This window comes from Leuresthes tenuis, unplaced genomic scaffold, assembly GCF_036924035.1.
Source record: "Leuresthes tenuis unplaced genomic scaffold, fLeuTen1.0.hap1 SCAF_12, whole genome shotgun sequence".
Taxonomy (NCBI): Eukaryota; Metazoa; Chordata; class Actinopteri; order Atheriniformes; family Atherinopsidae; genus Leuresthes; species Leuresthes tenuis.
The window spans coordinates 32,756,955-32,778,641 of record NW_027325366.1 but is presented as its reverse complement, the minus strand read 5'-3'; the positions used below and the strand labels follow the sequence as shown (position 1 = coordinate 32,778,641).

The 21,687-nt window shown below is 45.2% G+C and overlaps 2 protein-coding genes across 3 annotated transcripts in view; one reads left to right on the top strand and one right to left on the bottom strand.

Annotated features, from left to right (window-relative positions):
- The window catches only part of raph1a (Ras association (RalGDS/AF-6) and pleckstrin homology domains 1a), a 79,532-nt gene extending 74,991 nt beyond the window's left edge, over positions 1–4,541 (top strand). For both annotated transcript variants that reach the window (XM_072397546.1, XM_072397545.1), the window contains 4 exons: positions 116–214; positions 647–767; positions 856–986; positions 1,970–4,541. In XM_072397546.1, coding sequence (XP_072253647.1) covers positions 116–214; positions 647–767; positions 856–986; positions 1,970–4,303 — 2,685 coding nt within the window. In that variant the 3' untranslated portion in view covers positions 4,304–4,541. The remainder of the gene's footprint in view (positions 1–115; positions 215–646; positions 768–855; positions 987–1,969) is intronic.
- Positions 4,542–9,876: 5,335 nt separating this feature from the next.
- LOC140320003 (uncharacterized) lies at positions 9,877–21,687 on the bottom strand. The gene is made up of 14 exons (XM_072397764.1): positions 21,605–21,687; positions 19,757–19,854; positions 19,608–19,649; positions 18,815–18,841; positions 18,668–18,739; positions 17,617–17,682; positions 15,542–15,568; positions 15,421–15,465; positions 14,907–14,942; positions 14,750–14,830; positions 14,056–14,152; positions 13,505–13,614; positions 12,407–12,526; positions 9,877–10,077 (listed from the first exon to the last, which is right to left on the bottom strand). Exons 1-14 carry the CDS (start codon positions 21,678–21,680, stop codon positions 10,042–10,044), a joined length of 933 nt encoding a protein of 310 aa, XP_072253865.1. The 5' UTR covers positions 21,681–21,687; the 3' UTR covers positions 9,877–10,041.

The following is a 21,687-nucleotide window of genomic DNA, read 5'->3' as shown; positions in this document are numbered from 1 at the left end:
GGTCACAAACAGCAATAACGCCTCCAGCCATGGTTTGGTTTTAGTGGTTAAACTGAAGAAAACGTGTTTGTTGTACATTAAAACGTGTTTGTTGTACATTAAACTCTGTGTGCAGCACCCTCAGATCCAGAAGAAGTCTCAGTACATAAAGTACCTGTGCTGTGATGACATCAGAACCCTCCAACAGTGGATCAACAGCATTCGCATCGCAAAGGTACAAACCCACAGCAGTGTTATCCAAGTGTTTAAAAGTTGTTAATGTAACAGTTTGTATGAACTGTTTGAATAAACTTTATTGTAAAGGTTGGCCTCACATTTAAAGGTGACATATAGTGTAAAATCCCTTCTTCCTGCTCCTGGGAGCAGATATCAGGGTGTCTGAACTCCCCAAAAACACAAGCCTGGTATTTATTTAGTTCCCCTTTCTTTGAAAGTTCCTCATTTAACGAGCAGTTCTGATTTTATTTAATGTCACCTGCTTCACACCTCTAATATAAAATCATGACATCATAGTAAACCTGTGGTTTGAATCACGTACAGAATTGGGTTTGCTGGCAGAAATAAATTCCCTCATGGACACACAAACAGGTTTCTGACCCCTGAGAAGACTCTGAACACTGACACTTACGTCTCACCCGTCCTTCAGTACGGGAAGCAGCTGTACGTCAACTTCCAGGAGGCGATGAGGAGGTCCGAGGCGGCCTACGATTGGTCTTCTCTCTCCTCTTCCTCCATCAAGTCAGGATCCAGCTCGTCCAGCCTTCCAGGTCCGTGTCTCCACTTTGGTTCTGATCAGTCTGACAGATTTAAACCCCAATAAGCTCTGTGTAACTTCTGCACTGATGATGCTCACAGAGTCCCAGTCCAACCACTCCAGCCAATCAGACAGCGGCGTGTCAGAGATGACATCATCGGGACACACCCGCTCCCAGAGTGTCGTCAGCTCCATCTTCTCTGATGCCTGGAGGAGAGGAACACAAGGAGAGGTGTGAATACACTCTCTCACACACACACACTGTTCTGTTAGTTTCTGGACTACTTTTCCCATGATCCTCCTCTGCTTTCCTACCAGCGGTCAAAGGTCAAAGGACGTATGGCAGTTCCTCTGTGTGCAGGAGGAGGGAGCGGAGGTTAGACAGGAAGTGATGTAACAGGCATGTTAACAGTTTGGCTGCAGCTTTCAGCCTCTGAACTGTCCGTGTTTGCAGTGGCGTCAGTTTCTTACAGATTTAACCATGAATAAAGTTGGAATTAATGATAAAAACTAATTAGTTCATCACCCACATTGGTTTTTTTCATCATGCATGTGACTAATACATCTGGTGGTGATTTATCGTAAAGAAACAGCTTGTTCACAGGAAGTTTGACAGTTTTCACAAGTTGAAGCAGTTAGTTTGATGTTCAGGTTAGAGCACAGTGATCACGTGCACGCCAGCTAAATACAGTCCAATAAAACAGACTTTTATTACAATATGACAGAGTTTTATCTGAAATATCCCAGAGCACCAAACCAAACTCTAATTCACCCTCAACAGAAAGTTGGAAGATGCTCAGGAGAAAAGGTTTAACTCTTTAAAGACCTAAACTGCAGCTGAAGTGTTGGTTTTCTTTCTAACGTCATGGTGTGATGTGTGTTTACCCGAAACTAATTCAGTTCTGTCAGATCAGCTGTTTCTGACCAAATCAACACGAGTTTGAGCGTTTTGTCGGGTTTGTGGTAGCATACAGAATACAGCACGCCTGAACGTTACGGCGCTTTGTTGATGTCACAGTTTGCAAAGGAAGGTTTTCTTTACTTTCACCTTTTCTTACTGAACCCAGACTGTTCTGTCCAATCACAGCGCGGCTCTGACAGATGACAGAAACTCGCTTTCTGACTGCTGTGATGTTGCATCTTGCTTTGTGTTCACGACGTCTCCTTGTAATGTTCTGTTCTTCCTTCCTCTTCACTCCATCTTCCTCTCTGCAGATGATGAAGATCGACCCTATCAGTAGGCCCATTCCTGTGCTGATACCCACCCTCTCCCCTCAGCCCACCCCCCTCTCTCAGACTCCGCCTTCCAGGAGCAGCTACACCGACGGTCTGGTTCCATCAGACGATTCCTCCCCCTCACCACCCTCGCCTCCTCCGCCTCCACCCGGAGTCACGAGTATGACCCATCAGCCGGCGCCCGCCTCCTACATCAAGTACAGCACCCTGGCTCGCCTGCAGAACCAGAACCTGTCCAAAACGCAGCAGGCAGGTGGTGCCGTCCCTCCCTCCCTTCCCCTCCAGTCCGCCAAACCAAACTACAACACCCTTCCTGCTGCTTACAGCACCTCCCCTCCATTACCTCCATCCCCTCCCCCTCCTCCTCCACCTGCTGCACCCATTCCCGGCTCGGCCATGGCTGCGCTCAAGTTCGGTCCACCAAGCCCCTCGGCTCTGCCTCCCCCCCCGCTGGACGAGGAGGTGCACGACCCCTCCTTCCTTCCACCTCCTCCACCAGAGAGCCTTGAAACCAATGGGCTGCCACCTCCTCCCCCTCCAGACCCGCTCCTCGAATCCTGCCCTCAACTCTCCAACTCTGGCCTCCAGCAGTTCTTGTCACAGAAGTTTCCCAACATGGTTTACGACTTCAACCCGGCAGCGGAGGAAAACTCTGCCCCACCTCCTCCACCTCCCACTGAACTCTCTCCTCCTGCCTCCCTGCAAGTTCTCCGGCCCCTATCCCCAAACGCTCCCCCACCTGCACCTCCCAAAACCTTCACCGGTGGGTTTCCACCACAAACCGCTCGCAAACGCTCGGGTCCCTCCTCCCTTCCCATTGCCCTCTCACCAGTGTCTCCAACACAGCCACAAGTTGGACACGGGCCGGTCCGAAAGCAGCAGAGCTTCTCAACGGGACACTCCCCCAATCAGCCCCCTCCCACTCTGCCAAAGCAGCACAGTCTCTCCTCTAAAAACCTCGCCATCTCTCCTTCTTCCTGCTCCTCATCCGTTTCCATTGCAGCCGCTACCTCCTCTCTGGTCAAACAGATTGTCAATCAGTTCCCCGGAAACGCCTCCTCTCAGCCCGCCTCCAACGCCGCTGCTCCTCAGTCTCCCCCAGCAGTTAAAGCCAAACCAAAGTGGCAGCCGGGCGGCGTCGTGGCTCCACAGTCCCCAGAGTTCCCGCCACCTCCTCCTGACAGCTCACTGGGAGACTTTCCTCCTCCTCCCTCTTCTTCCTCCTCCTCTAAGACGGGTTCCCCCATCAAGAAGTCTCCTTCCACCTCATCTACAGGATCAAGCAAACGGGGGCCTCCACCGGCCCCACAGAGGGCCTCCTCCATCCGAGAGACACAGGATGAGAGGCCCAAGAAGGTGGAGAGCCTGGTCAGTAAGTTTGGCCAAGCTCCCCAAACAGGAACCTCCTCGAGCTCATCGTCTGCGACAGGTTCTCCTTCTAAAGACTCGTCAACACTTCCAGCTCCGCTCCCAAAGCCGGGGAAGCTGAACCTGGCCAATCTGCCTCTGGCACTCCAGGGACTGCAAACGGGTCAGCACCATCAGCCCTCCGAGTTCCCGTCTCCTCCTCCGCCGCCGCCCCCCTCCCAGCCTCCTCATCTGGACTCGTCACCAGACTACTTCCCGCCTCCCCCCACTGACTCCGAGCTTTTCCCTCCTCCGCCCCACCCATCAGAGTTCCACCACCCTCCAAAGGTTGCGGTGGTGAACCCCCAGCCTCAGATGCAGCCCACGCCACAGTCTGTAACCTCTTCCTTAACGTCATCGTCGTGGAAACAAGGCTCGCTGAAAAAGGGCACGGTCCCGCCAGCGACACTGAACCGGCGGAGCAGCAACACCAACCAGTATGACAACACAATCTCCCTCCCGCTCTCACCCCCACCTCTGTCCCAGACGCCCCCTCCCTCCCTGTCTTCTTACTCCTCCTCCCCGGTTCCTCCCACCTCCCCAAAATCCCCGGGACCAAGCTCTTTGGCACTTAAGCCTCACTTCCTGGAAGACCTCAACCGCACCCTTAAGAGGAAGTCGGTGTCGCGCCACGGCTCGCTCACCTCCTCCCACCTGATCTCCTCCTCTAAGATGGAGCCTGTGGGCACCATGGACGACATGGCGCTCCTCCCGCCTCCTCCCCCCGAGCTCCTGCAGCAGCAGCAGCAGGGTGTCCGGGGACACTCCCAAACTCTGTCCCGCCACCACTCGCGCTCCCACTCCACCAAACATGCCAACATCTCAGGCTATGCAACGCTGCGGCGAGGCCCGCCTCCCGCGCCCCCCAAACGGGACCAAAGCACCAAACTGACCAGTGACTGGTAGGGAAAAACAGAACTGAGCTATTGGGTCTCGTTGTTCCTGCAGAAGAAGAAATGTCTCCGTCTGTCATCCTCAAACATCCACCCTTAAATTCCAAACAAGTAGCAAGTTTCCTACTCTTAATCTCAGATTATGATTGTTAGTATTAGCCTCCTTATTACCATCATCATTACCAGAACATGTTTAATCCAACATGAATAGAAAATATATATATATATGTACATATAAGCAAGCCAGAAAATGGAGAAAAAAAAAGAAAAAAAAGTCACGATTCAAGCTTTTTTCACATCTGTGCAGCTTTGCAATGAAATATACAAAAAGACTTGAATGACAACAGCAACAGAGACATTTTGCTGCAAAATCACAGGTACTGCATGGAGTTAAAGAAGGAGCATCGCCGATCGATGGAAGGAACAAACAACGAATGACTGCGATGACGTGTACAGAAATGTATATTGTGAACTGAGGGTTAGGGGTAGTGGGGGCGAGCCTAGAGGGAGTATTGCCATTAATTTCACTCTTTTTTCTGTTTTTATATAAGATTATTTAATACTGGAAAGATATTGTTATAATTATTTTAAATTTTAAGAGGCGTCAGAAGAGAACGAGTTTGACTGGGTCTGTTTCCTAAAATATTTGGTTTGCCAAACGATCAGTTTTCATGTTTGGATCATTTCATCAAATGGTTTTCTTTAAATCTGGAGAATCACGGCTGATCGGTTACTGCTGCCAACTCACTGATGGAGCTACTGCTTCCTGTAGAGAAGCTGCCAGTAAAGCTGCTCTCAGATCCCATTTTAAACTCATCCAGTCTTCATGTCTTCCTTTTCCTCCACGAGTCTAATTAGGACACAGTTTGCACATCCATGTGTTCGTCGTCTCGCTGCGTTTCATTTGAACTCGGAAGTGAGAAAATTTAAATTCACATGAACTCAAAATCCAACATGGCTGCTCAGCGCATGAAGAGTGATGACAGCTGCGGTAACAAAGTGTTTGTTAGCACTTCTGTCAGTTTGTGTTTCAGTAAATCCGCCGCAGATAGCAGCAATTAGCTAATAATTAGCTAATTGCTAATAGCTAAATGCTAATAGCTGAATGCTAATAGCTGACTTGAAACTGGCTGTTTTTAAAATTTGGTGTGTTGGTAATAGGGCGATATGAGCTAAAATAAAATCTCTGATCCCCCTAAACTCTGCAGTGGACCGTAGTTTATTCCTGGTCTGACATCCAAACCCGTTCCAAACAACAGAAGCCACTGGGAACAAACTTTTCCCGCATGCTGCCACAGTTTGTGTCCCTGTGGGAAGGAAACGTCTGAACTATGGAAGCCCGGAGGCAGCAGTGGAAGTTAAAGAGAAAAACTACTTTCTTTTACAAGAGATTATCCTAAACCACGGAGTCGAATGAATCCATGAAGTCATTTTTAATGCCCAGGTTTACCTGGTTCCAGTGTGGCGGTTCAACCCCGGCTGATCGTTGCAGGTCTCCAGGAACCGGACTCCCTTCCCCTGCTTTAGAACCCCCGACAGAGGTCCATCTAAGGTTTCAGAATAGATTAAACCAGAATGATGAGGAAATGCCAATATCAAGGTCCACTGTAGACTTTAACAAGGTTCATTTTAGGTCGAAAAGTCAACCAGAATCACCCCTGGTTTAAAAAAGGTCACTTTGAACTCTAATTACAGCCAATTTAGGGTCAACGGTTAACCTAACATGCATTCTTTGGACTGTGAGAGGTTAAAGAATAAAGTTCTGAACCACTCCACCACATCCATGTCCTTCATCAGCTGTTCAGATTAGTTTTTTTCATTTTAGTCAGAATCCTTAAATCTGAGCTCAGCCTTACTGGTCAGCAGTATGAAACATTTCCTCAAATTCTAACAACCAACTCCATTACCATCGTGTTTAATCGGACCCGGTGCTGATAAAAGCTTATCGGCCACATCGAACTCTGCCGGAATGAAGGCGACTTTGCTTGTTAATAAACCCATCATGTGTTTGTCATTGCAATGACTGTCAATTACTTTGTTAGTTAGTGATGAAGGATGTTTGTCCACCTCATATCTGTAGTGATGAGAGTAGCCCAAGGGATGCTTTGGGAACAAGTGCCTGAAAAACAAACTGGTCCAGCGTTAGAGCCTGGAGTTTAGGATCTATAACTCACAACCATCAGCCAGATGCTGTAGTCAGACAGTCCTAATGTGGCGCAAAGGAAGCTCATGAAGGAACTAAGATGGGCTTAAACACCAGAGAACATGCCCCCTACAGGCCTTAATGTGTCATTACAAGAACAGTGAACCTGAAAATCACAGCAGTTTTAAATCACAACGTTTCAGCGACTGTAGACCGTATGAATAGATGGACGTGGTCACCGTGACGCGACAGACTGGTCTGTGGGGTTGCTTTTTGATTGGGTTTCTATATGTAACATGCCCTGAGATGGAGCTACATGAATAAAATTTAACTAAAAGCGCCAAGTCTGACATTTTTGACATCACCATCTTGTCTTTTTAAATCTGACCAAGAAAACTGGGCAGCAGCTTGTAGCTCCACCCTTGACATCCTACTTTGTCTTTTACTCTGAACAGCACCATAATTTACTAGATGCTGAATTAAAAGAGTCCAAAACGTTTACACAGTCAACAGGTCAAAGGACAAATAGTCATTTTTTGGCTAAATTTGGTTGTATCCAAGTTTGTTTACGACTCCTGCCTGTCGTATCCAAGTTTATTTGGAGCATCATCGTCTGAAATTAACATTATTTACACATTTGCTGTAATAAATAAGGGGGTAACCAGGAGAGGCAGTGTGGCTGGATACATTTTAAGGGCCCTGGACAACATCCTGAGAAACAGCCCGAGTAGACTGGTATTTTTGTACTTATTCCAAAAATCAAACGTGATTAAACAGTTTAGGGCCTGAAGCATTTAGTCTGGGTTACGGTTTAGTTTTTCTGCTGAGTAGCTCCAGCTTTCTTGTTTACGGCATCCTCAGTACTGTCAGTGTCTCTAGTCTCTGAACCTCCTGACGTTAAATTAAGTGCTTGGAAAACCCCCAAAGCAAAAAGGTGGAAAGCTCACCTTCAGTATTATCAAATACCAGGGCCAGTGGGAAACTCTAAAAGCCATAGCATATGAAGAAAAAGGCCGAATGGATACAACCCAGACCACTGTGTGCATCCGATTAGCTTGTAGCTTAGCTGAAACGCTCATACAGACTGATCGGTTACTGCCGCTCCACCCAAACATCCTTCAGCTGAAACTGCTACAGAAACTGGTTCAAACAGGTTTCTGATCAGTTTATTACTCCATCACACGCCGCTGTTTCCGTTTCTACTTCCCGTTTTATCTTTCTCTTGAATTCTCTGCTCAGTGTCACCACCACTGCGACAGCACCGATGCCAAAACAGTTGAACGAACTCTTCTTTTGTTTATGAAGTAGTGGATTTATATTCAGTGTTTAGAAAATGTTTTGTCAGTTTCCACATCAGATCTGTTCTGTGATGACGTTGTAGAGGAGGACTCCGCCGCCCTGCTGGACAACGCCGTCGTGAAGCGTTTCAGAGACACTAAAGAACATCAAAACAGAAACTGCTCAGTGTCTTGAATCGTCTTGCTCAAGGACACCCGTCAGCACACATGGCTGTTAATGGTGTCAGAACTGTTGTTGCATTTCAAATAAATGACTAAATCAAGCGCACGTTGTATTGATTTCACACAAGCCCACATTTACTGTTACCGGGAGTTAAAAATATGATAAAAGCATCAAATGTAGTCTATGTGGTTCGATCTGTCCCCATAAAAAGTTAACGACCCATCACCCGAACCCATTAGTCTGACTGAAAATGTGTTAGTTTCATAAAGTCAGAATAACACATCCATATAATGCAGTTGGAAGTTGAATTACTTGGATTTATTCTACTGACAACCTGGAACAAGCCATGTGAAACATAAAGCTCTGTCCAGATATCAAATTCACTGCTCAACATGGTAACAATTTGCCATCAAGTAGATTCCCAATAGTTTCTCATGTGAATACATTTTTTCTTAGTTAAAACCCTTTAATGGGCTATTTGAGCACTTTGTACCTGGTAGCCGAGTGGACATTAATTACAGAAGAAGGATTTAGACTTTTAAAGCACGTATTTTTTATATACTGCTGCTCTGAACTCCATATGTTAGCATGTACCATAAACTCGCATCATAAAGACGACACGTGCTATGGGACCTGTTCAACAAGATGGGTCCAGTTTGCTGAATCTTGTTCCGGGTCCTTAGTAGATGTGAACAATAATTATACTTCAGCAACGGACAATCAAATGTTCTCCATTTGTTTGTTTAAATCTATTTCAGTGTGGATTCTTGGCACCATTGACCACTTCCATATCCATTTAAAACAGTGCAGTGTTGCTGTTCTGCTCATATGAGGGAAAAAAGAATGGATATGAGGCCAATAAAGCTAATTCTGATCTAACTTTAGTGGGCCCACTTTAAATCATAAAAAACAGCACTGCAAATGTGATATTCCATCACCTTTTTATTATTTAGGATCTAAATATTTATTTAACTTCTGACAGCTGCATGTGTGCTAAAAGATCTGGGGTGCGATAATTCCCTTAAAACAATTCCTCCTGTTTGAAGTCTGCGTAATGGTCAAAAGGTGACTTAAGGTCACTTAATTTTAGGCTTCTTCAGTAAAACTTTCTGACAACACTGACCTAAGTAGGATGGTGTGAATTTAGCTTTAAAGGTGCTTCAAATTATGACAAAAATGGAGACAAACCGTCTAAACTGGTGACAAGTGGAGTTTGGAGCCAATTAATCAAGTTATGATCCTGAAAAAAGAAAAAAAAAAAAACGTTTCTCTTATTGAATGTCAGCTTGATTCAATCTTTAAAAGAGTCTCTTGATCGATAAAACACACCCAAACTTAAACAATAATTCAACTTACAAACCAAATTAACTGATTAATTAAACAGACTCATCTTTTTTCCAGTAAAGTAGAAGCTTTACAAACAAACCTGCCATCTGTAAATCCACCGACTCTCGCAAACTGGCGCCAAACGTCGAAGAACAAAATGGCGGCCGAAAAAAATAACGACCGTTACAGTTTAAAACCGAAGCCGTGGAGGGCAACCTGCTGGTTAAATGGAAGTACGGTTCACCTGTGAGTACATGCAGCAGGTGTACTGAGACGTAGACGTCTTCTTCTTTGTCATTTAAAAGTCATTCACAGCTTTTAAAAGGTCGCCACCTGCTGCCAGCTCTTATTAAATGAGAGAGGCTGCTCGTTAGTAGCCCGCAGCGTCATATTTTAAGTAACTGAACAGATAAATACTGTACTTTAACTACAAATTTACTATGATTTCTGTGTCCTGTCTTTACAAACAGTGCAGCAGACATATGTTCAAATGTTATAAGTCAAGTTTCAGCACTGAAATCCGTTAAAAAATAAAATAAAAATAAAAAAAACTAGCGCTTAATTTCCTTTTCAGAGCAAACAGACGTTTTTCCCATGAACTAGGTCCTGAAATCAAATTGAGGGGTTAATCAGATTTTTATTCATGTCTTTGTAGCAGCAAATTGTGTTCTACATTTACGATGTAAACATTTTACATGAGGAGAACATCAGAGGAATAATAATAATACAGCAAAAGTGAGTGCAGGGTGAACAGAAATCTTTAGTCAAGACAGAAACTGCAGCATGAAGACAGAAGTAGCTCACAGCAGCCGTGGGATCTGTTAACCGTTGGAGTCCAGACGGTGTCTGCGGTCATCCTGGTCCAAGGAGGAAGCAGAACAACACAGAAAGGAAAAAGGTGATGATATTGTTATTATATTGTAGCTGCCGCTGCAGTGTGGTCAGCTAACTGTGGCTTTAGATGGATGAACAGACAAAACACCAGATCAGGAAAAGCTGGAGCGGGATGGGAAATGCATATTTAAAAAATGCAGTAATTCTTACATTTTCTTTTACTTTTATTTCCTTCCAGATATTTAATGTTTTTATCTCATCAGCTTCCCTTCATTTGTTAAAATACATTCATGCGACAGTAGTTTCCGAGTTCTCCATCATTCTCTGCTGGGGACAGGTCAGGACTGCAGGCAGCAGTGCGGGGGGGTGGTTGTTTCTCTGCTGGGGACAGGTCAGGTCTGCAGGCAGCCAGTCCAGCACCCGTACCTCTTCTTCCTCAGCCAGGCCTTTGGAACGTGGCAGAATGTGGTTTTCCATGGTCTGCTTGAACAATGCTGGGACGTCCCAGGAAAAGATGTGGCCTTGAAGGCAGCATATGTTGCTGTAAAATCTCAGTGAGCTTTTCTGCATTAATGCTGCCGTCACAGAAGTGGAAATGAGCTTTGCCCCCTGATCCAACCCCATACCATCACAGAGCCTGGCTGCAGGGACTGGTTGCTGACAGCAGGCTGGATGCTGCTTTTGCTCTTTGCTCCATTTCTTCCACCAAAGATGTGGAATACTGATGGGTCTGACCACAGCACACGTTTCCACCGTGTGACGGTCCATCCCAGACGCCTCCGAGCCCAGAGAAGTGGACGAGGTTAACATCAGGCTTCTTTCCTGCACAGTAAAGCTTGTGAATGGAACTCTGTATTGTGGTGCTGGACAAAGGTTTCCACAGTAATCCCTTGTCCATGTGCTTCTATCAGCTGCTGATGAATGACGGTTCTTGATGCAGCGTCTGAGGGGTCAGAGGTCACGGGGTCCAGCTTAGGCTTGCTCCCTCGTCCTTTACACTGAAACTCCTCCAGGTTCCCTGAATGCTTTAATGATTTTCTGCTCTGTAGAGGCAGAAATATGCAGATCCCTTCCAGTCTTTCTCTGAGGAACATTGTTTTAAACACAAACTGGAGCTCCTCTGAACATCTTTGCTCCTCACAGACTGTCATGGAGGCTGCTTTAGGACCAGATCAGGCTTAAAATCACCCGTTTAGTTAACATCTTCATTTCTTTTTACATCATTAGTAGCTTTGAATTTTTTAGAGGATGTTTTAGGACTGAGATGTGTAAATATTAAGATATTAACAAATCAAATGAAGTTGACAAGATGAAACATTAAATATTAAGCTATCGAAGCTACTATTCCTTGATCCTCTAAGAAAAGAGGCATGGACTGGTTCTGAGACGGTTGTGAGGACGAGCGATCGCCTGTATTTCTGCTCTCAGAGCCATGAGTCAACCTGTCACTTCTACCTGAAACAGTTGTGTTCAAAGTCTTTTTGTTTTTGCAGTGAGTCTGCGGCCGTGAGTCTGCGGCCGTGAGTCTGCAGCAGTGAGTCTGCAGATGGAGTCTGCGGCCGTGAGTCTGCGGCCGTGAGTCTGCGGCCGTGAGTCTGCGGCCGTGAGTCTGCGGCCGTGAGTCTGCGGCCGTGAGTCTGCGGCCGTGAGTCTGCGGCAGTGAGTCTGCAGATGGAGTCTGCGGCCGTGAGTCTGCGGCCGTGAGTCTGCGGCCGTGAGTCTGCGGCCGTGAGTCTGCGGCCGTGAGTCTGCGGCCGTGAGTCTGCGGCCGTGAGTCTGCGGCCGTGAGTCTGCGGCCGTGAGTCTGCGGCCGTGAGTCTGCGGCCGTGAGTCTGCGGCCGTGAGTCTGCGGCCGTGAGTCTGCGGCCGTGAGTCTGCGGCCGTGAGTCTGCGGCCGTGAGTCTGCGGCCGTGAGTCTGCGGCCGTGAGTCTGCGGCCGTGAGTCTGCGGCCGTGAGTCTGCGGCCGTGAGTCTGCGGCCGTGAGTCTGCGGCCGTGAGTCTGCGGCCGTGAGTCTGCGGCCGTGAGTCTGCGGCCGTGAGTCTGCGGCCGTGAGTCTGCGGCCGTGAGTCTGCGGCCGTGAGTCTGCGGCCGTGAGTCTGCGGCCGTGAGTCTGCGGCCGTGAGTCTGCGGCCGTGAGTCTGCGGCCGTGAGTCTGCGGCCGTGAGTCTGCGGCCGTGAGTCTGCGGCCGCGAGTCTGCGGCCGCGAGTCTGCGGCAGCGAGTCTGCGGCAGCGAGTCTGCGGCAGCGAGTCTGCGGCAGCGAGTCTGCGGCAGCGAGTCTGCGGCAGCGAGTCTGCGGCAGCGAGTCTGCGGCAGCGAGTCTGCGGCAGCGAGTCTGCGGCAGTGCTTACCAGCACGTTGATCCACTGGGATTCAGCGTAGATGTACAGAGCTCTTCTGTCTGTTCGGAGCACCATCACATTCTCCGCCCGAAGCCGTCTCATCTCTTTCTCTCCATCTGCAACAAAGATCTGACAAAAGAAAACAACCGATTTCCGCTGTGAGCAGACAGAGAAGCAGCACATGCAACTAAACAGAGTGTCGGCTGGGATTGGTCCATCTATGACATAGGTGTCAAACTCTGGCCCGCGGGCCAGATTTGGCCCGCAGTGTAATTATATTTGGCCCGCGAGGCAATTTCAAATTAATATTAGAGCTGGCCCGCCAGTAATATACGGCGGCAGCGCATATACTACAAATCCCATAATGCTTTGCTGTTGTTTTGGCGCGTCAATTAGGACAGAGGCAGACACGCCCCCTCCTCTGTGTCAGTAGCATCTATGCTAGCGGTCTTCTTGTGCCCCCCGCCTCTCCCCCAGACCTCAAACCACAGCTGTCACTGTTACCTACCAAAAAATGGCCAAAAGAAAGGCAGAAAATAGAACTTTTCTGGACAGGTGGGAGACAGAATATCTGTTTATGTAAAATACAAACCTGTTTGTCTTGTTTGTGGTCAGTAACTAAGGAGTAACTAAGGAGTAACTAAGGAGTAACTAAGGAGTAACTAAGGATATAATATCAGACGACACTATGAAACGAAACACCAGGACAAATATAAGGACCTGGACACAGCTCAAAGGAGCCAGAAAGTAAAGGAGATGAAAAGAGGTTTATGTTATTTTATTTTCACATTTATTAGCTTGTGTAAGAAGCTAATTTTGACATTTACCTCAGAAGGCTGCAAACAGAAAGGAGGCATTAAATTTAAATTTAATTTAATATGCCATTGATATGTTTTTATTATTATTATTATTAGCAACTCAATTTCACACCCCTGGACTTTAAAGTTATATAAGCCTTGCTGGTTCAGTATTAATTGTTAAATCTAAACTTGTTCCATATTAACAGGTTAATTTGTTCAACCTTGGCCCCCTGTGTGTTTGAGTTTGACCCCCTGATCTACGAGGTGTGGTGTTGATAACAGATGTTCATTTGTGAGCCACACTGACCGTCTGGACTCTGTCCTGGAGCCTTTGTGGAGTTTGAACCTGTGAGCAGCTGCAGGTGGACGATGGTCCTCGACTTCCTGAGTCTCCCTGCAGGCCTGGCAGGACGTACACTGGAACAACAGAGCCAGCTATCACAAATCAGGCCCTTTCCCTTCCACTCAATCTCCTTCCCAGCAGGTATCCCTGGCCTGGTGTTACGCTGCTATCTGCTTTCCCAGCAGCTTGTTGTCCCTCTTTAACAGTTTTCTTCCAGTTGAAACTGAGTTTTCTGTTTGTTTCGGTTGTAATTTAATCCTTTACGTAACGATCAGTAAACATGTGATTCTGTAGAGAAAAGAGGGAAGTTTGTTCCTACTCTCTCAGCCATGAGCGCAGCATCCATGAGCATCTGAGAGCTAAAGCTTCATAATTCTGATTCAAAATGTTCGTGAGGTTTTTACCTTTTTTAATCTGCACCATGGATAATTAACTTGTGTTGACAGGATTAAAGAAGTTATTAACTATTCCCCATCATGCAGAACTTGTACTGGAGCTGCCATGTGGTCACAGACCTTGTCCAGGTCGTCCAGGCTCTCCAGTTAGACCAGGCAGTCCTGCTGGACCAGGATGTCCCTGCTGTCCCGTGAGCCCTCCAGATCCCCCCAATCCCTGCACACATTTAGATTAGATTAGACTAGATTTCCTTTATTGTCCCACAATGGGGAAATTCACACAGGAAATTAGCAGCAAGCAAGAGACAAAAAGAGGAAAGACAACAGAGACAAAGCAGGTAATACCACCAGATAAAGATAAAATTGCACATCGTTATTATACACATTATATACATTATACACATATGCATTATATCAATTATACACATTATATACATTATATACACATTATATACACATTATACACATCATATACATTATACACAGTGGTGTTAAACAGTCTGACAAGAGCAGGAAGAAAGGACCTCCAATAAATGCAATGAATGCTCCTTTAAATCACAGATTGAGGGACACATTTGGCTGGTTTTCAGGCACACAAACAACAATATTTTGACACCAACTTGATTAAAAGCATTCTGTGAATAAGACATTGACTTCTAAACAGAATTTTCTGATTTCTTCACTCCAAATTGGGACATTTTCAGAGTAAGCAGAGCTCCAGACTGCAACCTTTTAACTGAATTTAGCCACCTTTTTCTTTTTAAAAGACTTCTTCTTCTCCCATTAAAGATCACCAGAAGCTGTGTATATTTACCATGTTTCCTCTGGCTCCCAGCTTTCCTCTGGGTCCCTGCTCTCCCCTCGGACCGGCATCGCCTCGCTGCCCCGGGTCGCCCTGAAACACCACACATGCAGCCTCACAGCTTCTGCACATCCAGCTTCTACCTGGAGTGCTTCAGCCAGCGTTTTACCTTCTGTCCCGACCTCGCAGGGATGCCACGCTCCCCCTGCAGACACACATCCTGATCAGTTCACCTCAGAAACAAACTGTTAGGAAAATTCTCTCAAAATCAGGCTCAGAGTCGCTGGAAACGATGAACACAAAACATTTATTTCTTGCAAGAAAGAGACGAGTCGGCACAACCTGTCAGGAAGCTGCTCAGAGTTGTCTCCCCGACAAAATGGTGCTCCAGCTATTTATGTTGTTTATGCTTTCTGATCACACAATGTTATGAGAAAAGGTGCTTCTCTCACCATTCATTATTATGGGAAGGAACATAAAAGGTGCTTCTCACCAGTTAATATTATGGGAAGGAACATAAAAGGCATTTCTCACCAGTTAATCTTATGGGAAAGACTAGTACAAGAGTCAAAACACTTTTGCTTGAATCATAGAAGAGGAAAAGATGGAGGGACTCTTCTGTCACAGTATAACTTTATAATTTTTCCAACACAAACGCACAGAAAGAGAAGAGTTCCCCTCACCTGCTCTCCACCGAGGCCTCGGTATCCTTTCACACCCTTATGGCCCTGAAGGATCGACAGGCATGAGCTCAGAAACAGGCAGAAGAGGAAGAGTTGAATAAGCCAGGTCACTGCTACTCACCCTGGATCCTTTGGCTCCCTTACTGCCCTGCAGACACACAGGATGAGCAGAAGTTTCTCTGCAGCTCGCAGCAGACGGTGCCACACTTTAACGTTAAAGATGCAGTAAAACATGCAGATTGCTTGAGTAGAAGTTGTTTCAGGGTTTGGTGCTGATACTGGGCCGGTATAACATTCAGTCGACCCGATTTCAGATGTTTGGGCCACAGATGGAGCTGCCGCACCACCACAAACTGGTGCAGATGACCAGCTTTAGGTCAGAGATGTGTGAATGATGGGAGGGGGTCACCATTAATTCAGCTTAAGTGTGAAACTCTTCACCAGTCAGAGCTCAATAAACCATTTCTTTACATTTTATTTGGATTATCATGACCTGGACGACAGAAATCTCTGCATTTAGCTGTTAATTAAGTCTTTTTCTTAGCTAACTGAGTACATTCATTATGTCTTTGAGTCAAACAGCATCTTTCGACACCTTTTTGTTCATTTTGTTTCAGGCTGTTAAACAATAAATACATAGGATTGGCTTTAATTATCGGTCGCCCTACGGTTACAGTGGGAGTTGCCATTTAACTGAACCACCGCCCTTGTAGCTGTTTACAGGAGCAGAAGCAGGTTATTGGCTAAAGTATTTCTGACGTGTGGGAGGTCCTGGTCCATGTAATCCAGCTGAATTCACTGCTCAGACGCTGTCTTTCAGCTACTTTAACGGTGATTCTGTGGTTATAAAAATCAGGATTTTATTAGAGCAGAGCGACAGTCTGGAAATGCTTTAACACGTAGTCTTTATGGGCTGATTTCAGCCCCAGTTTCTGACTAAAGAGACAGAAAAATATGACAGAGCAGCTTTATTGGAAATTCAGCTGGAATAAGTTTGAGTTTATTTGAGTATCACTCCTAGGGTGTGTTGGTCCAATTTTAAGAAGCTCAATAAAAGTCCGGCTTTGGTCGGACAAACGTAATTTATTTGTTTTTTACTCATGTGAACATGACTGAGTCTGCACAGTTTAGTTCATGTGATAAACCAGGTGGTACATAATGCCAGAATCCTTTAGCAAAGTAATGACAAGTCTCTTAAAGGGGAACTCCGGTGTTTTTAAACCTAGACCTTATTCCTACTTTTTCTACTTTTAGTTTATCTACTGTGCTGCAGCAGCGGGTCGATGACGTGTGTAGAAAGCCCTCAATAAGCCCCCCGATAGCCGCCAATAACAACAACACAGCAGCTATGAGCTAACAGAGCTATGAGCTAACAGAGCTATGAGCTAACAGAGCTATAGCACACGTTCATTCATTCATTCTTCTTAAAGTATTGGTGAAATAAAGACAGATAATGCCTTATTTAGAGGCTGCATCCTCTAAGCCCCGTTCACTCCGTTATATGGATCTCGAGGAATCTAAATATCTTCTGAAGGACGCCGACTTTCACCAAACTGTTCTCGGTGAGCAGATGAACGTATTTCATGCCAGAAATAAGGTTTAAAAACACCGGAGTTCCCCTTTAAGTCACATTTGTCTGATTCATTCCAGCACAGCTCATTCACTCCGGTAAGAACGTCCATCTTACTCAAAGTCGTCGTTCAAGTTGTCAAAATCTGATAAATATCCTGCCATGTTGCACAAAACTATCAGCAGCAAACTCTGTGTGAAGTTAGCCGACTGTCACAGAGCACGGAGTGAATAAACTGTGCTGCAGGGGGGCGTGTGGATGAAGTGGTCCCAGTAGAGTGCCTGTGTAGAAATCCCTCCGTTAGCTCTCCTATAGCTGCAAGTAGCCACATAACAGCAGCTATGAGCTAACAGAGCTATAGCACACGTTCATTCATTCATTCTTCTTAAAGTATTGGTGAAATAAAGACAGATAATGCCTTATTTAGAGGCTGCATCCTCTAAGCCCCGTTCACTCCGTTATATGGATCTCCAGTTATCTAAATATCTTCCGAAGGACGCCGACTTTCACCAAACTGTTCTCAGTGAGTAGATTAACGTATTTCATGCCAGAAATAAGGTTTAAAAACACCTGAGTTCCCCTTTAAGATCTGAATGAATGCAGCAGCAATCCCAGCTGTGATGTACCTTTATCATCCCAGGAGTTCCGATGTCTCCGTACAGACCTCTCCAGCCTCTGTCGCCCTTTTCTCCCTGCAGACATCCATTCATGAGCTCCAGTCAACAAACATCAAATAAGCAGTTTCATGTCATCTTATATCTAAAGTATGACCTTCCCCATGAAAAAAGATCTAATATTTTTATATTCTTGCTTTTGTTTGTGCTGCAAAAACAAATCCAAGACACATAATATTAGGTATAAAGCAGAAATACGTGATATTTTCTCATCTCGGGGGGTTTTAAATGTAAGAGAATTCAAATTAAATCAAGAAAACATCTTGTTCTGTTTGCAGATAGTTTTCATCATAAAAAATTAAAAAAAATTAAGAATTACCAAAAAAAAAAGGTATAAATTCTCCTGATTAAAGTGAAATGTTCTCACATAAAAATATGACCTAAAACAAGCTCAACAATGTTAAAAAAAGAACTTCTGTACTTGTTCTTATTGGTATTTTAAAGTTAATCATGTCTTGGAAAGGCTTTGCTCTCCGAACTCTGCGTCCAATGAAATGTTTCCTCAGAACTTTGAATTTAAACAGCTGATACAGAAAAGTGGGCGGAGCCTCATCAGCCCACTGAAGCCGACCAATCAGAGCCAAAGAAGCCGACCAATCAGAGCCAAAGTACCGTTCCAATTCAAAGTCAAGGAGAGAACATCAAAGTGCGTTTTCGCCCATTTTACGGAGGATTCGTCTCGGGACAACTTGTGCGGACTTGAGGCAGCCGAATATTCCCAGAATGCATTGCGCTCCAGGTGAAGGGAAGATGGCAGAGAAGAAAAAGACCGATTCTCGAATTATTAAATTTTTTTTGGTGTACCTGAATGATTTTGGGCGGTAATGTTGTTGTTTAAACCTCAATCAGGAGGTCGATTCATAGTTAAAGTCTTTCAGATTTGGTTTTGATGCTTGACTAAAGCTTTAGATAAAGCTTTCTAACTGCTCTGTCCATTTTAAAAGCTTATTTAACTTATTTAACTACTTACACATACGTTTGAGCTCGAGTTAGAGACGGTTACCTTTTGACCCGGCTGTCCCAGGGTACCTTGTGGTCCTGGTTCTCCTTCTGGACCCACCACACCAGGTCGACCCTGAAATACACTTTTTTTTACAAACTATCATCCATAATCCACCCGTCTGAAAACATTTTGAGACTTATTCTTTACCTCCGGTCCTCTCGCTCCTCTGCAGCCCTTTGACACAAACACCAGGAAGTGAACCGCGTCGTAAGAAGATTAAAAACAGCAGATTCCATATTAACAGTACATGTAAATACACCGATAAGCCATAACAGTATGTATTTCTACTGAAATATGCCATTTTTTGGGTTTCTTTCTAACAACAGTAACAGTTTCCTGTGAAAGTCACTAAATATGCATCATCACTTGCTCATGGAGGCTGAGGGCCGCCCTTCCTGGTTCTGATGGAGGTTTATTTCTGTTAAAAGGGAGTTTTTCTTCCCACAGTCGCCTCGTGCAGCTCAGGACGGGGGATTGGATCAAAGTTTTTATCGTCTTTATCTTCTTTTACTTGTATTTATTGTCATTTTATCGGTTCTTATATTCTTAGCATTTTATGATCTTCTTGCTGACTCTGAGGCCCAACTTTTGTTGTTTTTAATTGTGCGACATAAATAAAACTTAACCTCGACCTTAGCAGCGTTTTTATTAATAGACTCTGTATGAGTTGGACGAATTTGAGAATTGGCTTGAATTGAACTGTATCTTTGACATGGATGACATTTGTTGTGATTTGGCGCTTTATAAATAAAGCTGAATTGAATGGAACCTGCTGAAGAAGTAAATCCAATGAATGGGAGCCCCACCTGTGGCTTGGTGTCCACCTTCAGAGGTGGAATCAGTAATGACTCGGCGCTGTTTTGGCTACCAAAGGGACCTATTCAGTATTAGGGCATATCGGTATGAACATTTGCGTGAATAAAAGGAGAATTTGACTCACCTTTTCCCCTTTAGGTCCTGTAATGGCTTCCGTTATATCAACCTGTAAAGTCAAGTTGAGTCAATGCTAATGTGACGTTTAATCCACAAAAGATCAAAGAACGTAGCTGTAGGACTGGAAAAGTTCAACAAACAAACAGAAGTCATCACCATCAGTTCCGCTTTTCGTTTGATTGGAGGAAACATAGGAGGAGGAAGAGGAGGGGGGACGAAGACTTCACACCTGCTGCTTCTGCTCGATGGAAATCCTGCAGACGTACAACAGTTGGACACATGTGTTAGAAGCCTGATGAGCGCTACTCTGCATCAGACTCCTGCTCCGAGACATTCGTCTTCCAACTTGGTCCATTACTGCTGATGAGAAAGCATTGTTTGCTAGCATCTGCAGCTAACTTACAGCTAACTGCTAACTTACAGCGAACTGCTAACTCACAGCTAACTGCTAACTCACAGCTAACTGCTAACTCACAGCGAACTGCTAACTCGCAGCAAACTGCTAACTCACAGCTAACTGCTAACTTACAGCTAACTGCTAACTTACAGCTAACTGCTAACTTACAGCTAACTGCTAACTTACAGCTAACTGCTAACTTACAGCGAACTGCTAACTCGCAGCAAACTGCTAACTCACAGCTAACTGCTAACTTACAGCTAACTGCTAACTTACAGCTAACTGCTAACTTACAGCTAACTGCTAACTCGCAGCAAACTGCTAACTCACAGCTAACTGCTAACTTACAGCTAACTGCTAACCTGTTTCCCTCTGGGATCAATAGAGTAACTCAGTGGGTCTCCATGATGAGATTAACTGGATTACAGCTACAGTTGGGTTCTGCTCCTTATCTGAGGGTAATTATCCTTGGATATATGGCGGTGAATGAATGGAATCACTGGCACAAAGCATGTCATACCCCGAAAATCACATAACGGATGTTAGCTAAGTCTCCACCCCAAAAACCAACTGTTAACAAAGAGGAAACAGACTGCCACTGTGCTCATACCAGCAGGTATTTTAACCTAAACCTGTCTTGTACATCTCAATAAGACCTCAGAAGACTGTTAAAATGGTACAAAACTAATCAGAATTAGGCTTTTCTCTTTAAATTAGTGGAGATTTGTGACTTTTAGCATGTGTGGGGAGAGTTGTGATCCAGGTCACAGCTGATTCGTCCCCGAAGGATCATTAAGTCAGATTGTCCACGGACCACAGAGCAGCTAGTGAGGGATTAGCGCTTTTTTAATTAACCGTAATTAACGGTGCACATGCATTACGATGAGTTACGCTGTGCACATCTCCAGCTTGGTCCATTACTGTTGATGAGAAAGCATTGTTTGCTAGCATCTGCAGCTAACTTACAGCTAACTGCTAACTTACAGCTAATTTACAGCTAACTGCTAACTTACAGCTAACTGCTAACTTACAACTTACAGCTAACTGCTAACTTACAACTTACAGCTAACTGCTAACTTACAACTTACAGCTAACTGCTAACTTACAGCTAACTTACAGCTAACTTACAGCTAACTTACAGCTAACTTACAGCTAACTGCTAAACTGTTTCCCTCTGGGATCAATAGAGTAACTCAGTGGGTCCACATGATGAGATTAACTGGATTACAGCTACAGTTGGGTTCTGCTCCTTATCTGAGGGTAATTATCCTTGGATATATGGCGGTGAATGAATGGAATCACTGGCACAAAGCGTGTCATACCCCGGTACGATAGGTGGCGCTGTCCCCATTTCAGCTATCGCTAATAGATCCACGTCCTGTTGACGTCTTCACCACCAACAACAACAAACTCAGGCATTCGATCCACTGTCGTCTACGTGTACATTCAAAGGGGAATTGGATCGAATTATCTTAGGGTCTCAATTCAATCGCAACTAACCCGATCCGATCCGTTTATTTGTCAGTTCCCCTTATTTATCGAAAGTACTCATTACACTTCGTAATGTTAGCTTGACAGCTGGATCTTTTGGTGTTGTTCGTACTTACTGGATGTGAAAGAGGAGGCAGCCGGCGGGAGGCCGGCGAGCAAGGCAGCCCATCCCAGAACCAGCAGAGCCAGCATCTCTTCT